The sequence below is a fragment of the Haliotis rufescens genome, unplaced genomic scaffold (genome assembly GCF_023055435.1).
Source record: "Haliotis rufescens isolate VD_foot unplaced genomic scaffold, xgHalRufe1.0.p SCAF_7, whole genome shotgun sequence".
In the NCBI taxonomy this organism is placed as follows: Eukaryota; Metazoa; Mollusca; class Gastropoda; order Lepetellida; family Haliotidae; genus Haliotis; species Haliotis rufescens.
In genome coordinates this window covers 28597457-28617280 of record NW_025964361.1, presented here as the reverse complement: position 1 = coordinate 28617280, position 19824 = coordinate 28597457, and the positions used below count along the sequence as shown (strand labels likewise).

The 19824-nt window shown below is 40.9% G+C and overlaps 1 protein-coding gene across 2 annotated transcripts in view; it reads right to left on the bottom strand.

Moving 5' to 3' along the window:
• Positions 1-595: 595 nt before the first annotated feature.
• Positions 596-19824, bottom strand: part of LOC124146952 (glutamate receptor 2-like) — a 99524-nt gene continuing 80295 nt past the window's right edge. Inside the window, exons 9-18 of one of the 2 annotated variants that reach the window (XM_046517534.2) lie at positions 17264-17389; positions 15161-15230; positions 13747-13889; positions 11813-12168; positions 9669-9867; positions 8405-8649; positions 6053-6164; positions 4769-4897; positions 2913-3047; positions 596-1243 (exon numbers count right to left, since the gene is read on the bottom strand). In XM_046517534.2, coding sequence (XP_046373490.2) covers positions 1172-1243; positions 2913-3047; positions 4769-4897; positions 6053-6164; positions 8405-8649; positions 9669-9867; positions 11813-12168; positions 13747-13889; positions 15161-15230; positions 17264-17389 — 1587 coding nt within the window. In that variant the 3' untranslated portion in view covers positions 596-1171. The remainder of the gene's footprint in view (positions 1244-2912; positions 3048-4768; positions 4898-6052; positions 6165-8404; positions 8650-9668; positions 9868-11812; positions 12169-13746; positions 13890-15160; positions 15231-17263; positions 17390-19824) is intronic. The other variant, XM_048387881.1, reaches the window with a different exon arrangement.

Sequence of the window (19824 nt, the reverse complement as noted above, 5' to 3'; positions counted from 1 at the left end):
CTTGTGGTCCTATGCCCAATGCATTATGCGCTGTTATAGTTTGTATAGACATGAACCCAGTCTAAACGGAATTAACCATTTTGCTTCCGATTATTGCACTTACTAGATAACACTAACGTAAACGACTCTAACAAAACTGTAAATATATATTTATATCCAACATCGGGTTGATTGCTATGAATTTTTTTGTCGATACACTCATTTTCATGTATATGACTAGGTGTGATATACACATAAAACTTTTGTCAAGTTGCCTTAACATTTTCGTAAATGGTTTCTCTGGTTAACTGAAATGTAAGTCTGGAGAATTATGTAAACCGTCTCGCCTTGGATACCAGAATCTAAACTATTCCGCCCTGCGCAGGGCCGAGACTTTAAAGATTTTGTTTGTGAATGTGAAATGTCTGCTTCAATTATTTTGTCAGCTGTGATGCATAAATATCGAGTGAGAGAGTTGTGTTTAACGCCGTTAATAACAGTATCACGGCGTGTCAGCTTACCATGGGAGGGAAGTCCGAAGTGATGCAGGTCTCAGACGTTTACCACTTTGGTGAAACCCACGAGCACGGGTATGGTGCTGACAAACCTAGAAACATGATCAGGGCGAACCGGGATTCGAACCCACAATCATAGGTTTTTAGCGTGTCCAAGAGACGCAACTCTGCACAGCGAATTGCGGCGCCTTAGACGACTGGGCCACCTGTGCCCCCTGTTTCAGAAGGGGTAAAGAAATACTCTCCTGGAGTTAGGTTATGCGTCTTACATTAATCCGTATGATAATCCAAGACAAAACCCATACACCCTAGGTGAGCGAGATTTGTTTGATGCCGTGTTAAGGGTTAATCTTGTCGCGTGATGTCTAATGATAGTCTGCATACATCCACTGCACCATTGTAGGGAATCGAACCCGGGTTTTCGGCGTCACGACGGAACGATTTAACCACTAGACTACCCTACTTCATCTTCATTGACAATAAAAAACACCTTCATGGGTAATCTTGTTTCTTGTTTTCTATGGCCACTTGAATTTTATAGGACCATGTTTGATCACGTTTGAGGTCACCAAGGTCAAGGGCGGTTGAGCTGTTTGACTTTACATCTGACCTTGATGAAGAGACACGTTATTTTGATGTAGTGCTCGTTATACACTATGTTGTAGGGAAATCTTCTCTTAAACGTCTGTGTTTGGTTTGTTGTCGTTAAAAGCCTCAAATCCAAAAAGTCGAGGTTGGTCGTACGTGTACTGAAATAAATAGAGTGAGGAAAGTTAATAAATTCAATTTTTTCAATATTGTTGGTAATATTTATTTTCCTTATTTCGAATTTGTCTTTCCTTCAGTTTTTTCCTTCATATGAAGCCAAAAGTTTCCAGATCGTATAGACGTGTACCACACTGATGGATCCCATTTGAATCATAAAGTGAGTCGAGGTGAAGTGAGGTGAAATGGGATCTAAATTATTGCACTTATATAGCGACGTGCATGTACGTGTGTGTGTGTGGGTGGCTGCTTGTCCGGACTGATGCCGATTTATAGTGCTAGCCCACTGAGATACCATGCCGCAGTTTAACATGAATATCCCAAACAGACACAGTATACTGACTCCGAGTCGACCAGTCCTTGTTTTAGCCCCTTAATGCCGAGCGCCAGACAGGGTTACAACAAGTACAATCTTTTAACGTCTTTTGGTATGACGCGGCCTCAACGTCTTTTGGTATGACGCGGCCAGGGATCGAACACCGGGCCTTCTGTTCTCCGGTCGGACGCGCTTCCTCTAGACCACGGAGTGAAGGGGTTCGAACCCAAACGGATTCACAGTGTAACTTTTCACGGTGACCACTGGAATATTGCTGAGTGACGCGTTAAACAACAAACAAACAAACTCTCACGACAATAATTTGGTTATCAGATCCAATTCCGAGTTTTCCATACCAAAGTGAGCGTACCTTTGATGAAGGACACCCAAATAACAAAAATGTCATGAAATTATCCACGAACATGGGTACGGTGCTGACAAACCTAGAAACATAATCAGGCGAAACTCGGATTCGAACCCGCGATCATAGGTTTCTGGCACGCCGAAGTGGAGTAGCTCTTCGATGACAGGACAGTTCGAATCCCATATGAGAGATCAAGGAATGTTGATTATCGCTTCAGTCGGCACTTTTGCAGCTGTCACGAAGGTCTAGAAGTATGTAATAAATGGACCATCCGGTCTCTCACGATAATAATTAGGTACCCGGGCCCAATTCTGACTCACTGTTCCAACATGTGTTTTACACATCGACGGAATAAAACCCACAGAAACTCGATGATAGCGTGTATAGCGTAATATATTCGTATAGAAAAAAATCACACCCTCTTGTATACATATAGACAAGGAGTGACACCCGCCATCTTGGTCCTTATTCAAGTTTTCGCACTCGGTTCGAATCACAGCTCGATATCGCATGAAATATGAATGTCATTTATTTCAACCTGTTGGCGCCTGCTAAACAAACCATAGGCTACACAATCGTGTTCATCTGTGGTCACCTCACCTCGTATTTATTTTTAAACGACCATCAAATGTCAGCTCTATGCTGCGCCGCAGAGGTAAACAAGAAAAAGATGGCCGGAAATTACGGCGCTACACGAGCTTGAACTCAGCAAACGTTTCTAAACGTGAGTTTAACCATTCGTCACCACTCGCCCCTTTCCGTAACCTGCTTGTCCCGGAATAACACGAGTTGGTCACGAATGGAGTTTAACGAGAATTATTTTTTTCTAATTTCTTAAAAATAATTAATTTTGATATGTGACGAATACAACACGAGGTTGGTCTGTGGGACTTGTACAACGCTGGCCACAAGGAACACTGGGTGTGTTGCGTATTCCCAGTGTATTACAATGGCGAGAATGAAACTAACTTACGTGTACCTCTGCTAAATTTTTCTCATTTTGATAATCATACGGTAGATTGCCGTCCTCCCTGTCGTTTGGAGTACACAACGTCGTCGCCGTCTCGGTCCCCCGCAGGTACGTCGCTTGTGATGGCGTGCACGCAGCCTGTGGAGAGTGGGCGATTAGGTTAATGAGTGGATGTGTGAGTGGGTAGGTGGGTGGTTGTTGAGTCGATGTGTGAGTGGATGGGTGAGTGGATGGGTGAGTGGGTGTGTGAGTGGATGGGTGAGTGGGTGGGTGGGTGGTTGTTGAGTGGATCTGTGAGTGGATGGGTGAGTGGGTGTGTGAGTGGATGGGTGAGTGGGTGGGTGGGTGTTGAGTGGATGTGTGAGTAGATCTGTGAGTGGATGGGTGAGTGGGTGTGTGAGTGGATGGGTTAGTGGGTGGGTGGGTGGGTGGGTGTTGAGTGGATGAGTGGATGTGTGAGTGGACTGTGAGTGGATGGGTGAGTGGGTGTGTGAATGGATGGGTTAGCGGGTGGGTGGGTGGGTGGGTGTTGAGTGGATGAGTGGATGTGTGAGTGGATCTGTGAGTGGATAGGTGAGTGGGGGTGTGAATGGATGGGTGAGTGGGTGTGTAAATAGGTGAGTGGGCGAGTGAGTTGGTGGGTAGTAGGTGAGTTGGTGAGTGGATGGGTGAGTTGGTGGGTAGTAGGTGACTTGTTGAGTGGATTGGTGAGTTGGGTGGTAGTAGGTGTGTTGGTGAGTGGATGGGTGAGTTGGTGGGTAGTAGGTGAATGGGCGAGTGAGTTGGTGGGTAGTAGGTGAGTTGGTGAGTGGATGGGTGAGTTGGTGGGTAGTAGGTGAGTGGGCGAGTGAGTTGGTAGTAGGTGAGTTTGGAGTGGATGGGTGAGTTGGTGGGTAGTAGGTGAGTGGGCGAGTGGATGGGTGAGTTGGTGGGTAGTAGGTGAGTGGATGGGTGAGTTGGTGGGTAGTAGGTGAGTGGATGGGTGAGTTGGTGGGTAGTAGGTGAGTGGATGGGTGAGTTGGTGGGTAGTAGGTGAGTAGGTGAGTGGATGGGTGAGTTGGTGGGTAGTAGGTGAGTGAGTGGGGTTTTGCAATATAGGAGGAGGTAAACTAAGGGCCCACTGGAAATTTTTAAGTTGCGGGAAACGTGGTATGGAATATTGGTATGAAAATCGTCAGACATGTTCAAATGGCTGACACCTAGCATTTGTTTCTTTCGGATATGGTCAAATACACAAAAATGGCTAAAAAGAATGTAAATATCAGATTGTTTGAAAATATCAGCATGGGCAAAATGGTTTCAACTATACGTTTGTACTTTGCTTTATGTACATCTATAATATTCAGATTGGGTAATATTAGAAAAAACACTTCATGAAAACCTTTAAAATGACAATGTTTAGTTCTCATTCATATGAACATGTCTGATAACTTTCATAACAATTTCCAAAATTTTGTTCAATTCTTAAACACATGTTGTAAGGCAGATACCGTGGGCGCTTATCTGTTGTTGAGTTACACTGAAACCCCGTTATTCCATACATTGTCGTTCCCAGTGAAATCGTAAGGATTAACATATGTCTGGATTAACGACTCTTCCATACGTAATAATGTCTTTATAATTATACATGTATAAATATTCCTCCAATGTGAAAATGAGGACCAGAATCCATTTCTTCCAATTTTATCAATTACATGTACTTTTAAAACGAATATAATTCCACTACATGAAGAGAAGCATACTAACGCGCACTAAAAACAATGTAGATATACTCGAGATTGTCTCTCTTTAAACAGGAGCCCCTAAACCAAATATGGACACCTCAAAATTACTGTTGATGCAAGAAATTATAACTGTACCTTTGGATTTTTCGCTCTAAAACACATAAACTCAAACACTCCCAGAATTATTGCAAACACAAGACCGCCGACGAGAATGTAGAACACCCCCGCAACGTTGCTTAGCGACAGGGAACGCTTCCCGGAGTCCTACAAGAAAAGAAAGATCGCTGACATATATAGGTTTTTCATGTAGGAAGTGAGTCGGTTCACATCGTTTATAGCAATAGTGTTTCAATATCAAGGCTAGGACACCAAAAATGGCTACCTCATCGCCTCACGTCGTGACAACACAAAAAGAAACAGCAAAGTTTTGTAGAGAAGTTATTTCGAGATTTCATGTTTATTTTCAACTAAACTGCCAGGCAAAAGAAATCATACACTTGAAAATAGGATTTGACCCAAAAATTACGTTTACGTATAAAAACGTTACTAGGCTCAAAATAGTCGCCGAAACACTGCAAACATAATGTCCAAAAAACAACTGTGAGACCCCTATCAAATACATCACCATTGAATAACCATTCTTGTTTCATTTTAGCCACTACCAAACATGGCTGTATACTTTCTTTTGCCCGTCGGTCAATGTTTGAACGTATTGCCAACTTGGAGACAAGGGTTAAAAGGAATTTCGTTTTTCTTACCAAATAAATTAGACAATTCAAAGTGAAGAATATATTCTTTCGATTTTCCTCGACAACCCAATGATATCATGAACAAATTAATTATTCTTTATTTGCCGAAATTATACATCAATTATTTGCAAAGGTTGAAAATATATTGAATAGATTACGTCAGGAAAACATTATTATCTCTTCACGTGTTTAAATTAGGATTTAAAGATAAATAGATGTATATCACGTTGAGAAACGTGAAAGTACATATTTTAAATATACACAGCAAACTGTACAGTTGTTAATTTGTCTGATCAATGAACCGCGGCAACCGTTCTCTTTACCTTTAAAAAGAACGATCTAGCTAAGCCCACCGTAAACTTGACAATGTTACAAAGACTGCCTCAAAATTGACCCCCCCCCCCCCCCCCCCCGAGAAATCTAACATAACAAAATCAAATGCAAAACTGTCTCGGTCATAAAAAACATTCTGTGTTTGACCCAGTTATTCAACATATAGTAATAGCGTTATGAAAGCGGACACGCAACATATAAATGGTTACAAGTTTGGTTTATTTGTCCGAGTAACCTAATGAAATGGGTATATTTTTTAGATATTGGGACACGGAATTCTAGTTATATAAGTACATGACAATAAACACTCCTTTTCGTAAGAGCTCTATTTTTTTACCTTTGACCCTCCGTCTATTCCGCACTGGCCTTTCTCGAACCACCATTTGTTCTGCAGCGTGTGGAGAGTTCCATCTTCGCGGAGGGTTAGAACTGCCAGAGTGATCTTGTCCCTGTCAATGAGATTGTGATTTTGGTATCAAGCAGTTTCAGTGATCACGTCGTGTAAGCTTGACGTTGGGGGAAAGCCCGAAGTGATGCTGTTCTTATACCCCGTTCACATGCACCTCCAAAAAGGTGTATGTGTGTGTATATTTGCATACCGTGTATAAATATACATATGTGAGTATCCTTGTAATGTGAACGCGTTTACTCATGTGTGTATATTTACACAGGAGTAAATGTCTGGAACAGGAGCAAATGTAAATTCACATAAGTGCAAATTGTTTGCACTGTATCTATATGTTGTCATGTGAACGTTTATAATGCCAAACAAATTGGCAACAGTTTTGTATTCTGAAGTTGACGCCAATCAGCATCTAGCCAGAGCTCCAGATAACGTTTTGAGCAGTTGAGTTTTTACTCGAAGGTTTCTTTGATTCTATTTTAATTGGGTTATTACATTTTTCATTGGGTAGCCAGTATTTTTTCACTCATCTATTCATCACTCTCTTGGGTTTTTCCCAAACTGAGTAAACATTTTGAGATTTCAATATTAATGAAATAATGTTTTAGATGTATATAACGGTTCTAAACATAGGCTTGACTCAGATAGTAATTTAGCTCGTAAATGTGTTTCGGAAATTACTTCCGTCAAAAAGCTTTATTGGGTATTTAAAGGTGCTGTTTTTTTATATATTTGAGTTTTACCACTAATGCATGCGTTCTGTACGCAAGTTCATTGAAAGTTATTGGATTTTGAATATTTTCTTTTGGTAATTTACCCAAATACGCAGCTTATCTGTAACTCTGAATCTAGCAATACCAACTTGTATGCGGACATCCAGAGCTGGGCGGACAGTGTTTTCTTTGGGTTTCAAGGAGTCAAAAAGTTGTGTACAGATTAAATCAAACTCGTTGTTTTTGTTTTTGTGTGATAACTCTCTTCCATTCGACTTTGATTGGAAAACAACCTTTCCACGGTGAAAGTCGTGAACAGTCTGATGAATATGTGTGCCTCACACCATTATATATTTAAACACCTGGTTATTTTCATGTGAACGCATAGTACAATTACATATACACACATGTGTATTGTTACACACGTGCCAAATTATGAGTACTTACGTGAGTAAAGGTTGCGCATGTGAACGGAATATTAGAGTTACGTCACTTGCCAGAAACCTATGACCGCAGGCTCGAATCTCAGACTCGCCTCGATTATGTTTTTAGGTTTGTCAGCACCATACCTGTGCTCTTGGGTTACACCAAAGCGCTTAACGTCTATGCACAGGTACAACCATTAATGTAATTATGTATTAACACGTAACTCTTAATGCAAATATTTTACATGAAAAGTAACAAGACGCAACACTTAATGTAAGATATCTTATTTTTACATTAAGGGTTAATATCGTACATATCGCCCCTCATTGTAAAAGATTCTTGGAAACAAAGTTTGATTGGAAATATAGGGTACTTTTGCTACCACGTGAAATTCCTCACTTCCGCTTTAGTCAGTGTTACACCCATCATTTTGAGACAAGGCGATGAATGAGAGTGTTATTGTATATATTGGCTTTGTAATGATGTTATTAACGATTTGTTTCATGACTGAGTCACGGCGGGGAACATCCGAAATGGGCTTCACACATTGTACCCATGTGGGGAATCGAACCCAGGTTGTAAAGGGGGCGGTCGGATAGCCTGGTGGTTAAAGCGTTCGCTGGGTTAACAAGGGTAATGAAAAATGCAGCAAAGAGGGTTTGGGTGATCCTGGCACAGTCAGGCTGGTCAGGCTCATCATCAGGCTCTGGGCCCTTGCCCTCTCTACACGCAGCCAAGACAGGAAACGGGACTTCTCCCATGAAGCGCTGCCTAGTCAAACCCACCTAGAACTTTTCGGAGAATGTGAAGACTCCCCAACATTGCAGCCTTCTGCATTACCCAGATTGTCAGAAGGGCTGTATTCCTGGTAGAAAACCCGGGTACACTCCAAATGTCAGTCAACAGATTGGGAGGTACCAAACCACCTACAGTCAAGTCTCGTTAATCCGACAATCGGCTTTATCCGAAACTATTGATGGGAACCGACTAAATCAGTGCTATTTAGACCCGTTAATCCGACCTAATCATCATATGCAACCAACAATGTTGGATTAACGGAACGTGACTGTATTATTATTATTAGTAGTAGTATTATTCGTACAGGGTGTAACTATCTGTCAACAGGATTTTCAAAATATTAAATTACCTTAGTTCTGAGCCCCTTGGTGTCGCAACACCGAAGCCTTTTGAGTTGAGCTTTGGCCCCACTTTCATGGTGTCGCACGGCTTCCGGTTGTTTGTGTATTCGTTGATGGAAGATTCCAGGAGGAACGCGTACTTTCCCTTGGAGTCCCTGACCTTGGCCACGCCCTCCTCCGCCGTCTTGACGAACACATCTGAGTTGGCACTCATAAAGTTCCACATCTGTTTGTACGTGGGTACCTCGGAGTTCTTGCAGCAGAGGATGAGGATGAACATGGAATGTTAGAGACAGAATCACGTGTAAAGTCCGACCTATGCATATTTTAAAAATTCTTTTTGACAACATCATTTTTTTGCAGGAGATACAACATGCTTAGGGAACAACTATCATTGTTCGCTCAAACCATATTAAATGTAGGGAGTTAGGGAAGGTGCGATCACGTTCTTAATAATATCATTATCCTTTTCGTTTTTTTGCGCGAGAGCGTGAATTTAGTTTTACGCCTATTTTGGCAATATTCCACCCATTTCAGAGAGAAAATGAGCTCTTCACACAGCTCAAACATGGGGAAGTACATCCGGGTATTCGGCAATTCGAGTCATCGCATTTTCAAATGGAGTTTATAATCGCGTTCGAAACTATGGCACTTATATAGCGACGTGTGTGCGTGCGTGCGTCTGCTTGTACTACTACTCAGGCCTAATGCCGGTTTACTCGCCTAGTTCAATGAAGAACCATGCCGCAGTTTAACATGGATACCCCACTCAGCCAGAATATACTGACACCGAGCCGACCATCTCCTCAATGCCGAACAACAGGCAGGGTAACAACAAGTACCGTTTTGAAGTCTTTCGTATGACGCGGCCGGGGATCGAACGACTGACCTTTCGCTCTCCGGGCAGACGCTTTATCCACCAGGGCCCCGTTCCCCAAAGCGATCTTAGCGCTACGATGATCGTAAGCCTATGTTAAAGTATGGGACTTACGATCACCTTAACGCTAAGATCGCTTTGAGGAACGGGGCCCAGATCACGGCGGCGGTCTCCCTTTACGACTAGACTACTCAAACTACCTTCCCTCGTTTGTCCGGGATCGCCTGCTCTGGCTATACATGCTCTTTGATGGTTTGACAATAGGAGCTTTGATTAGTCGTCAACTGATGGAACCAATTGCGTCTACTTTGAGCTACCGGATATGAGCTTGAGTAGATTCCGGTCTGAAGTACACCATTGGGGTTTCAGGTCGTTGGGAATGTGACAAAACTCACTTTGAAAAAAAGTAACGATGTTCCTGAATCAATCGTTCCATATTTGATTGTCGTCTGCTTGGCAAGGTCGTCAGCCGACTCTATGGGTGTAAACATCCGCTCTATCGTGAGGAAGGCAGCCAAGTTGGCGGTATAGGAGGATATGATTATGAGGACGAAAAACCACCACACACCTCCTATTATACGACCCGACACCGATCTAAAACAGAAACAAATACATTGGGAGAACAAAATAATATTTAGCGGAAAATATGAATTATTAAAAGATCAGCTACAAAATCTCGCAAATTGAAAGGAAATTCAATTTAATTAATGTTTAATTTAATTTATCTGAGCAAAATATACTTGAAAATTATCAAGTTTATATAGAATTTGCTTAAATACTCACATAAGTGAAAAGAGTTTACTAATATTAGAACTCAAACGCCATCGTCGTAAGCCGTTGCTTATGCAGTTTCAATAGAACATTATTTTTATTGAAGCCAGACGTTTCTTTTTCTTCATTTTGTTTCATGATGGGTGAACCGCACTGAGCACGGAAACTAAGATTTGAGAGCCATTGATGTCCAAGATCAATACATAATTCAGAAATTAAAAGACACTATATTAATTGCCATTGATAAGTCACGCTGACCAAGGTTGATATCGATTGGTTTTGACATTTCATTTAAATCTACGGTAATTTAGAAAATACGTATGTATATTTCTCCGGTTAAAGTCTTTCATGTAGTATTCGATTAACACAGCGCCGGGTGTTAACTGATGTCGTAGTTGTTGAGTACCATCACTCAAACGGTCCCTTAAAGGCATGTTTTAGCAATTGCCACGAGCCCAAAATGTCAGTTCGGTATAGAATTTTCTCCCTTTGTATGTCAATTTGAGGTTCTTGAATGGTTTAATAAAGTTTAATTTTCCTGTTAAATCAGTACTATCAACGTAGCAGATAATATTAACACCAATTACACAGGCAGAAAGTGTCGGTTTTACACATGGCATTATAAGTACAACAACCTCCAGATCTAGCCCGGAGTTGGCACCAAACCGGACCGTACCGGACCGTACCGGAGAACATGTGTCTCTCTCTGATACCACTCTGATTCCCTCGGCCTTCTCCGCCATATACACTCGGACTGCATTTGAGCAGTGATATTACATGTTAACAGACTATGCCCACAACACACCGTACACCGTTTTATTATATATACTTTAGTGTGAAAGACTAATTTTCCGAAGTTGCGAAAAGTGATATTTTCATTGCAGTGAACATAACCCTTGATAATTCACTGAAGTGAACATAACCCTTGACATTTCATTGCAGTGAACATGACACTTTGACGGAACTATTGTCATACAAGAATTACCTCCCCTTAAATTGTCTCCCTTTATCGTAAGTGACTAGCCCGTACACAAACTGTTGACGTCCTTTTTACCTTAGGTCCACATTGACATTCGGGTTCAGTCGCGAACGTTTGTGTCACTCCGGAATCGACAGACATATTCGTAACCAAGTCGTCTACTTCCAGACAAGTCAAATCCATGCTTTGTCGTGTTTTCACACATAACATTCATTGATAGAAGGGACGAGTCTTCTTGAACGTTACGGAAAATGGCGAGATGTGACGAATGAATCGGCGGGTCTAATGGTCGCCTTCAGTATTATCATTCGTCACCACTCGCCCCTTTCCGTCACCTGCAAGAAGACTCGTCCCCCTATCGATGAATGTTATGTGCGAAAATACGACAAACCAATCAGAATGCGCGTATGATTTCAAGTTCTTTGTCAAAGAATCCCTCAGAAATAATTTTTGATTTTACATATGTCTTGCATCTAAAATGTACCAAAGACACAGTTAAATGTGTTCAATATACTATATAATTACGCACGTCCCGATGTGCTTTAAATTGCATCTGAAATATATATAATATATGGGGAAAATGTGTGAATCATTACGCAACGAGCTGACACATTGTTTTAGGTATGCCCGTTTGCGCTAAGACGGAACCCGGTCGCAATAATGGCGACGAGGGGGGCACGAGTTGCTATTCGGCTTGTCCCGGAGTTGGTCACGAATGATGGTCGCCTTCAGTCGCCTTCAGTGTACTGCGCGGAATAACCCGAGTGGAGTCGAGCGATGAGAACCTACCTCGGACAGGAGTCGCTTCCTTGGAACATGAGCGCACCCATAGAGAACCAGAATGAGTTGAACAAGGAGAATTCATTGGCCATTTCCTCCCCTGTAGCCTCGGGGCCCTTCTTCCACTCGAGGGGGCTGAATCGGCTGACCAGGAACAGCCCCACACTGACGCCGATGTAGGCCACCGTGATGCACACCCAGATCTCCACCCGCAGGGGTTGCATGAAGGAGAACACGCCCGGCTTCTGTTTCTCGGGCTTCTTGATCATGATGCTGATACCGAAGTTCATGAAAGGTTTTGAGAAGTCCACAAAACGTTCTCGATCTGCTGTGATGGTCAATGGAGCTATTGCCATATCGGCTTCCTAGGAAAAACAAATAAGCAGAGTCGTCTCAAGGACCGACCGTTTAACGGTCGGGAAGAAAAGTATCTCTTCTCCCGAAATAAAGTGTTCGCATGCTGGATGACCGGTACCAACTGTGGTGTGAATAGAAAGTGGTCTCGATATTCTCTATACTCTATTCTCAGTATGTCCAAACCCTTACATACACCCCCAAATAGTTTGTATGTCCCTTAAACATGCTATAAGAAACAGGGCCGATCGGGCAGCCTAGTGGTTAAAGCCTTCGCTCGTCACGCCGAAGATCCGGGTTCGATTCCGACATGGTTACAATCTGTGAAGCCCATTTCTGGTGTCCCCTAGATATTGCTGGAATATTGCTAAAAACGGAGTAAAACCATACTCACTCATTCACTATGAGAAACAAAGGCATTAAGTCTGATTAAAATGTTTTTACGAGTGCATTTATTATTAACGCATGGTGAATATTATTTTCCCTTCATGTACATGACTAGTCATATCTATCTATTGCAATATAGACACACCTATACTTTATCCTTGAAATTGTAGCCCCAATGGAGGTCTTTGCTTCACACAAGAAAAAAGACCCATGTCAGCTAAGACAGATGACTGGTATTACCATTAGACTAGCGGGATATTAAGTCATTAAGCATCAGTTTCGTTAGATATTATTTGGCAATATTTATAGCCTTTGATAATCATGTGCGGTGGTCACGAACATTGACTGGACATAATTGATCCCCCTACCCCATCCTTCCCCCACCCCCACTGTGTTGCAAAACGAACATGTTTATTTGTTGTTTTTCTTCAGTTATAAGCATCAGAATCTGTGCACTTGTACGTATTAACTGACGTAAATTCACAATTAACATATCGTTTGTCTGCTCAATACTCGATTGTTTGTTTGTTTGTTGTTTAACGCCGCACTCAGCAGTATTCCAGCTATATGACGGCGGTCTGTAAATAATCGAGTCAATCCAGTGATTGACATCATGAGCATCGACCCGCAATTGGGATGCGATGACATGTATCAACCAAGTCAGCGAGGCCGATCCTGTTAGTCGCCTTTTATGGCAAACATGGGTTGCTGAAGACCTATTCTACCCCGGATCAATACTCGGTTGTTTACAACCGTCACTGTGTGGCAGAAGTACTTCTCTGTGGCGGCAGGCAACAAACACTACTTTGTTTCTAAATTATGTGAGTGGCGGCTGGGGTTTTAATGAAAAAAATAAATTGTCTCTGAAAATTCTTCAAAAAAATTTTTTTTACTCCTTTTTGAAATAAAAAGAAATTGCCAGCCACAAAATTACATTGTTGCAAGGTGTTTTTATTAAAACAACCCAATTCAAGCTCATATTTATTAACAAAACAAAATATCTGTTTTTTGAGCTGAAGCTGAAACAATATCTAATCTCCTTAGAAATCCCAGGCCCCATATGAAATGGTCGGTCCCTAAATAGGTGAGTATTAAATAAAGATAAACGATAACATAAAAAAATAATAAAGAAAATAAACAAAATGAAACAGAACAAATAGAATAGAAAGAAAAACACCAGTGAAAGCAATATTTCTTCTGACCTTTCGTGTGAGTTCTCCGATCATACCATTCCATTTCTGAGAGTTATTCTCTTTCAATCCGTAGGCTCCATCTTTCACAAGCCTGATATAGTAGTCGAAACCAACCTTCTGAGACATGGCGTAGGACAGGTCAGCGGCGTAGCCTAGCAACACAAAAGAAAGACACAAAAACGAATGAGAAAATTAGAATTACGTTGTATAACAAAACTCGATAACATAAAAATGTTTGTAAACCCTCCATTATGCGACTTAGTATTCATGCGGTTTATTCAAAGTGGGCGACTTTCTATCATCAACAGCGATCCTTCTTTCCTGTACAACACATAGACTGAGAGGTAAGAGAAACTATACCTCACACTTCACATTATCATACGTTTGATTGTCAATTGAAAATATCGTAAGTTAGCGACATAACACAGCAAGCTACGGTTATAACGAACTCACAGGGGTCACTCATTTTGGTTCGTTATAACCGCAGTTCGTTATAAGCATCTTTATAGCATATATACAGAAGTGGCCGGGACAAAAAAACAAGTTCGTCATATCCGTCTGTTCGTTATAAGCGTGTTCGTTATAAACGTAGTGTACTGTATATAAAAATGAATTGTACTGGCGCTTAGTTAGCACTCGAAGAATACGTCTACATGGTTTTATTTTTAAAAACATAATTTGATTTAAAAATTACAAAAAGTAGAACAATTTGTCATGTGGTTTGAAATGTATTTCTTACTCCAGTCTTCACTGAACCAATTTTTTACATAACGTAATTTCAGCCATAGGTTATTGTTGCAGGAATGAGTGATGGTTGAAAGAACATAACTGAATTTAATATCAGTTTCTTTTTTCAATTTTCAATTGCATAAAAAGTCGGTATACTTTATTTTGCCCTCAGTTGAGTTACATTTTCTTTTAAAGATTTAAATGACAAAGCAGACACAATACATGAATAACAACTTCTTTATTTTACTGTAATGGCGACGTTATATAAGGATCTGTACCGAAACGTCGCCATTACAGAAAAATAAAGAAGTTGTTATTCATAAATTGTGTCTACTTTGTCCATAAACTTGTCCATAAACTTTGTCCATAAACTTCTCATAAACCGAGAAATGTCCATCAACAAATTCCATTTAAATGACGATTTCTTTTCAAGATTTCCTCAGACACAGCGTTAATTTGGAAGACCTATTCTACTCCGGATCTTTACAAAAATACAAAATTTCCCCGATAAGTCTAACTGAAAAATATCAATATACCCTGCATCACCATCAATGTTTAAATGTAACTTGTAAACAACTGATGTGTCGAAAAGTCGGATAAGTCGCACTTATTTTCTGGATGATCCAAATTCGACACAAAGGCGTTCAACTTAATGCAGACTCCTCTCGTGAATAACCACGCTGTGTATATTTACCTTGAAACCTCTCATTACCAATCTTGGGCCTTCCCGCGTCTTCCTTGGCCCACATCAAGAAAGGATCTATCTGAAAGTAAACAGTAACGTTAAATACTATGTAATCACTGCAATCGTTTGAGTAGGTGTAAACAGTCTTCATTTTGTTACAAAAATGGTAATTTATATCTGACATGAACATGAACAGTCTATGAAACAATCCCTCAAACAATCTACCAAACAATCCCTCAGACAATCTACCAAACAATCTATCAAACAATCTACCAAACGATCCATCAAACAAACTGAAACAAACCATTGTTTTCAAAAGGATTCTAATGCATTCAGAACACACCATTGAAGAGAAATAAGACAAACCTCAAAAGAAAGTATACAGAGTATAACTGAAAATTGAAAGAAACGTTCGATTTGATTTGTCTATTTAACCATCATTTATTACTCCAAATGCAATGTCAAATATATTGGTTCAATTAAGAATGGGATAAAAAATGAATTGCACCAGCCTTTGTGTATTATGCGAAATGATATTTTATATTTTTTTTTAGAGATTTTCAATCAAATTATATAATAAAAAATAGAACCATGTGAAAGTATTCTTTGTGTGCTGACTAAGCGCCAGTACAGTTCATTTTGCGGATATAGTATCGCCATCTTAAGATATTGTCAAGTGAAAATGAAACACGATAAAATCAGCTGAGAGGTATAGTTTCCTTTGCTCATGAATTTATTAATATTTGTTTCTCAGAATCGTTACCTCTTTCATAATATATTTTATTTTCGCTATGATTACTCTGCAAGACCCACTGACCACATTAGTGTCAACTTACTTTCCTACAAAAACATCAAGATCCGGGGTTGAAATAGGTCTTCAGCAACCCATGCTTGCCGTAGAAGCGACTATGCTTGTCGTGAGAAGCGACCAACGGAATCGGGTGGTCAGACTCGCTGGATGATGCATGTCATTGATCCCAATTGCGTGGATCGATGGTCATAATGTCAATCACTGGATTGTCTGATCCAGACTCGATTATTTACAGACCGCTGTCATATAGCTGGAATATTGCCGAGTGCGGCGTTAAAAAGAAAGAAAGAAACAAACAAATCCTACAAAGAACAATTTTACACTATCCCCTCATCTTGATCCCTTAATGAACCTTTACTTGCAATGAACTGTGTGATACAACTTAGTTTGCTACTTAAACCTTTATTATAACCCATGCTGACGGTGGTACATTAAATGACGAGTCCTTTACTTGTATATTGCTGTCCCGGAAGCCAGTGTTGGCATAGTAATTTTAAAAGGCGGTAAATAAAAGCTATATGGTTCCTATATGAGATTACCGTAAGACTTATTTTAGTTTTAGAATTCAGATACACCAAAAGCTGAAGAGATATATTGATACGATGTTAATTAATGATAATAATAATAATATGGACTATATGGCGATTTATCATCCATCTAACTGTACGTCCATTAAAAACGTATCAAGGTTGATGTTTTTATGCATATGTTGTATTTGGGTAAAGTCACCGGATAAAGATCTTAGGGTTTGAATTTCAAAATTATTAATTAAAAAATATTTCCACAACAATATGGAACGTCTTTAGTACAAACATGAGGTCCATTTTGAGCCCAGTTAAACACCAATACATTTCCCGTGCTTCTAAAATCACATTATTATATATAAGATATATAGTACATATATCCAAAACACAGTGCATATCGTGTTATGCAATAAAAGAAAGAACGCTCTTTGCAACAAGTCTTCAAAATATTGGACGCAGTTGTTTATCATGTATGATGGGTGAGGTGAAATGGGGTTGAACGTCGCGTCTAAGATTTTATTGTACTCATATAGCGACGTGCATGCACGTGTGTTTGTGTGTGTGTGTGTGTGTGTGTGTGTGTGTGTGTGTTCTTGTTTTAGGCCCATAATGCCGAGCGCCAGACAGGGTAAAAACAAGTACCATCTTTTAACATCTTTTGGTATGACGCGGCCGGGTATCGAACCCCGGACCTTCCGCTCTCCGGGCAGACGCTCTACCTTTAGACCACGGAGGCGGTCTGGTGTATGATGAGGCGGACACGGTGAATCCTATTACCAATATAGACGTTATGGTCTTGGTGGTGGAGTTGGCTCCTCGCTCCGGATACTGCTCATACATCTGTTGCCCTGCATCCTGCTTCTCACTCTCGAATCCCCGCTCGCTGCTGTACCAGGTGCCGATCTGCAAGTCAAACAGCAACAGTGACGGATCAGTGCCTCTATGAGACATGGTGATAATTATAATTGAAAGCGATAAAATGAAATACAATTTTAGTCTACCGACACGGTACTCTATTGTAAACCCGTTATCCAGGGTACAATCACGCCGAAGACCCGGGTTCGATTCCCGACTTGGGTACAATGTGTGAAGCCCATTTCTGGTGTCCCCCGCCGTGATATTGCTGGAATATTGCTAAAAGCGGCGTTAAACCATACTCACTCACTCACTCCAGGGTACAAGGATCCCATGCCCCGGGCCCTGCTCCTCAAAGCGATCTTAGCGCTGAGACCATCGTGAATCTTTGTTAGAGTGTATGGGCGCAAAGATAGAACGTTTGGATCGTTATGTTGAACGGGGCCTTACGTTGCCTAGTACCCTCATCACACCAAACTAGTTCTCAATACGTTCGTGACAATGTTGTCGAACGAGCTCCAACAGTGTATGAACGTAGTGGACGTAGTAGACACTATTGACAGTCTATTTACAAACTTCGTGTACGGGCTCGGACGCGGAGGGTGCCCTGGAACTTTGAGTCTGCTCAAAATTTTATCCCGTCCATCCCGTTTTGTAATTAGTAGGATTGACAACGTACTTAAAACGAGAAAGACGTATTACGAACGGAATTGCCGTACTTCGAACCTACTAGGGACGTGCAGTCGGACATAAATTTCAGTACGTGTGCACACCGACCGGGTCGACTTCTCTTTGGAGGCATGATGTGTACTGCTCGGAGCCCTGAACTTGAAGGAAGACTGGCTACAGCGCGCTCGGTATCAACAGGAGTCGGGCCAGGACGCGAATACACAGTCACGCACTTGGGACGAGATGAGGACGTACTGCGAACGAGTTGGTCGGGTTAAGAATAAGTTAGAACTGTCTTGGACGTATCGTGAACGAGGTAGAACGAGGTTGAACTGGTTAAGAACGGGTTCAGAACGGCTACGGACGTGCTCGAACCGCTTCGAAACGTTGTCGGGATGAGGTGAACGGGCACTTTTACACGATCTGAACTGGATACAAACGGACTACAGACTGGCTAAGAACGAGATAGACGTATCGAGGACTGTTTATGAACGAACTAGCATCGTATTTTACGCCAAACTACGTGTTCTACCGTGATCACAGCCCGTTCTAGTATTTTGTTTAGAACGGGATAGAACTACTTTGGTGTGATAGTAGCATAAGACGCCATAATCCGCTGTCCCACAAGAGTAACAGAAGCCAGTGCCAATATCCGATGATTTTAGGTCCGAAACCCGGTTCGCCCTGATTATGTTTCTAGGTTTGTCAGCACCACACCCGTGCTCGTGGGTTCAGCAAGTGGCAAACGCTTGTAATACGTCGGGCTTTTTCCCCACATCAAGCAGGCACGCCGAATATAACGGAAATAATGTTTAAAGCGTCGTTAAACTAAACTCACTCACTCAGCCTACAGGGTGGTCAGATGAAGTCTATTGTCAGCGCAACACATCGTGTAATGATTGGCATATTGCTACACGTGGCTGTTCTCACACCATTGTCAGTCGTGGCTTTTCATTTATGTTTCATGGTGAATATTCCAAGTTATCAAATATCCATGTAAAGGCGTTCAACAGTTTAAACAGGTCAGGGTTTAATGTCATTTTGAACATTATTTCAGTTAAACATGTATCACGACTTGTCAACCTACATCCACGCAGGTCGCATGCGTCTACAACTTTATTGAAACCCATGAATACACCATTCTACTGAGTACACCACTCCATTGGATGTACCATTCTACTGAATACACCATTCTACTGAATATACCATTCTACTGAATATACTATTCTACTGAATACACCATTCTACTGAATATACCATTCTACTGAATATACCATTCTAGTGAATACACCATTCTACTGAATATACCATTCTACTGAATACACCATTCTACTGAATATACCATTCTACTGAATATACTATTCTAGTGAATACACCATTCTACTGAATATACCATTCTACTGAATACACCATTCTACTGAATATACCATTCTACTGTATATACCATTCTACTGAATACACCATTCTACTGAATATACCATTCTACTGAATATACCATTCTACTGAATACACCATTCTACTGAATATACCATTCTACTGTATAAACCATTCTACTGAATACACCATTCTACTGAATATACCATTCTACTGAATATACCATTCTACTGAATACACCATTCTACTGAATATACCATTCTACTGTATATACCATTCTACTGAATATACCATTCTACTGAATATACCATTCTACTGAATACACCATTCTACTGAATATACCATTCTACTGAATATACCATTCTACTGAATACACCATTCTACTGAATATACCATTCTACTGAATATACCATTCTACTGTATATACCATTCTACTGAAT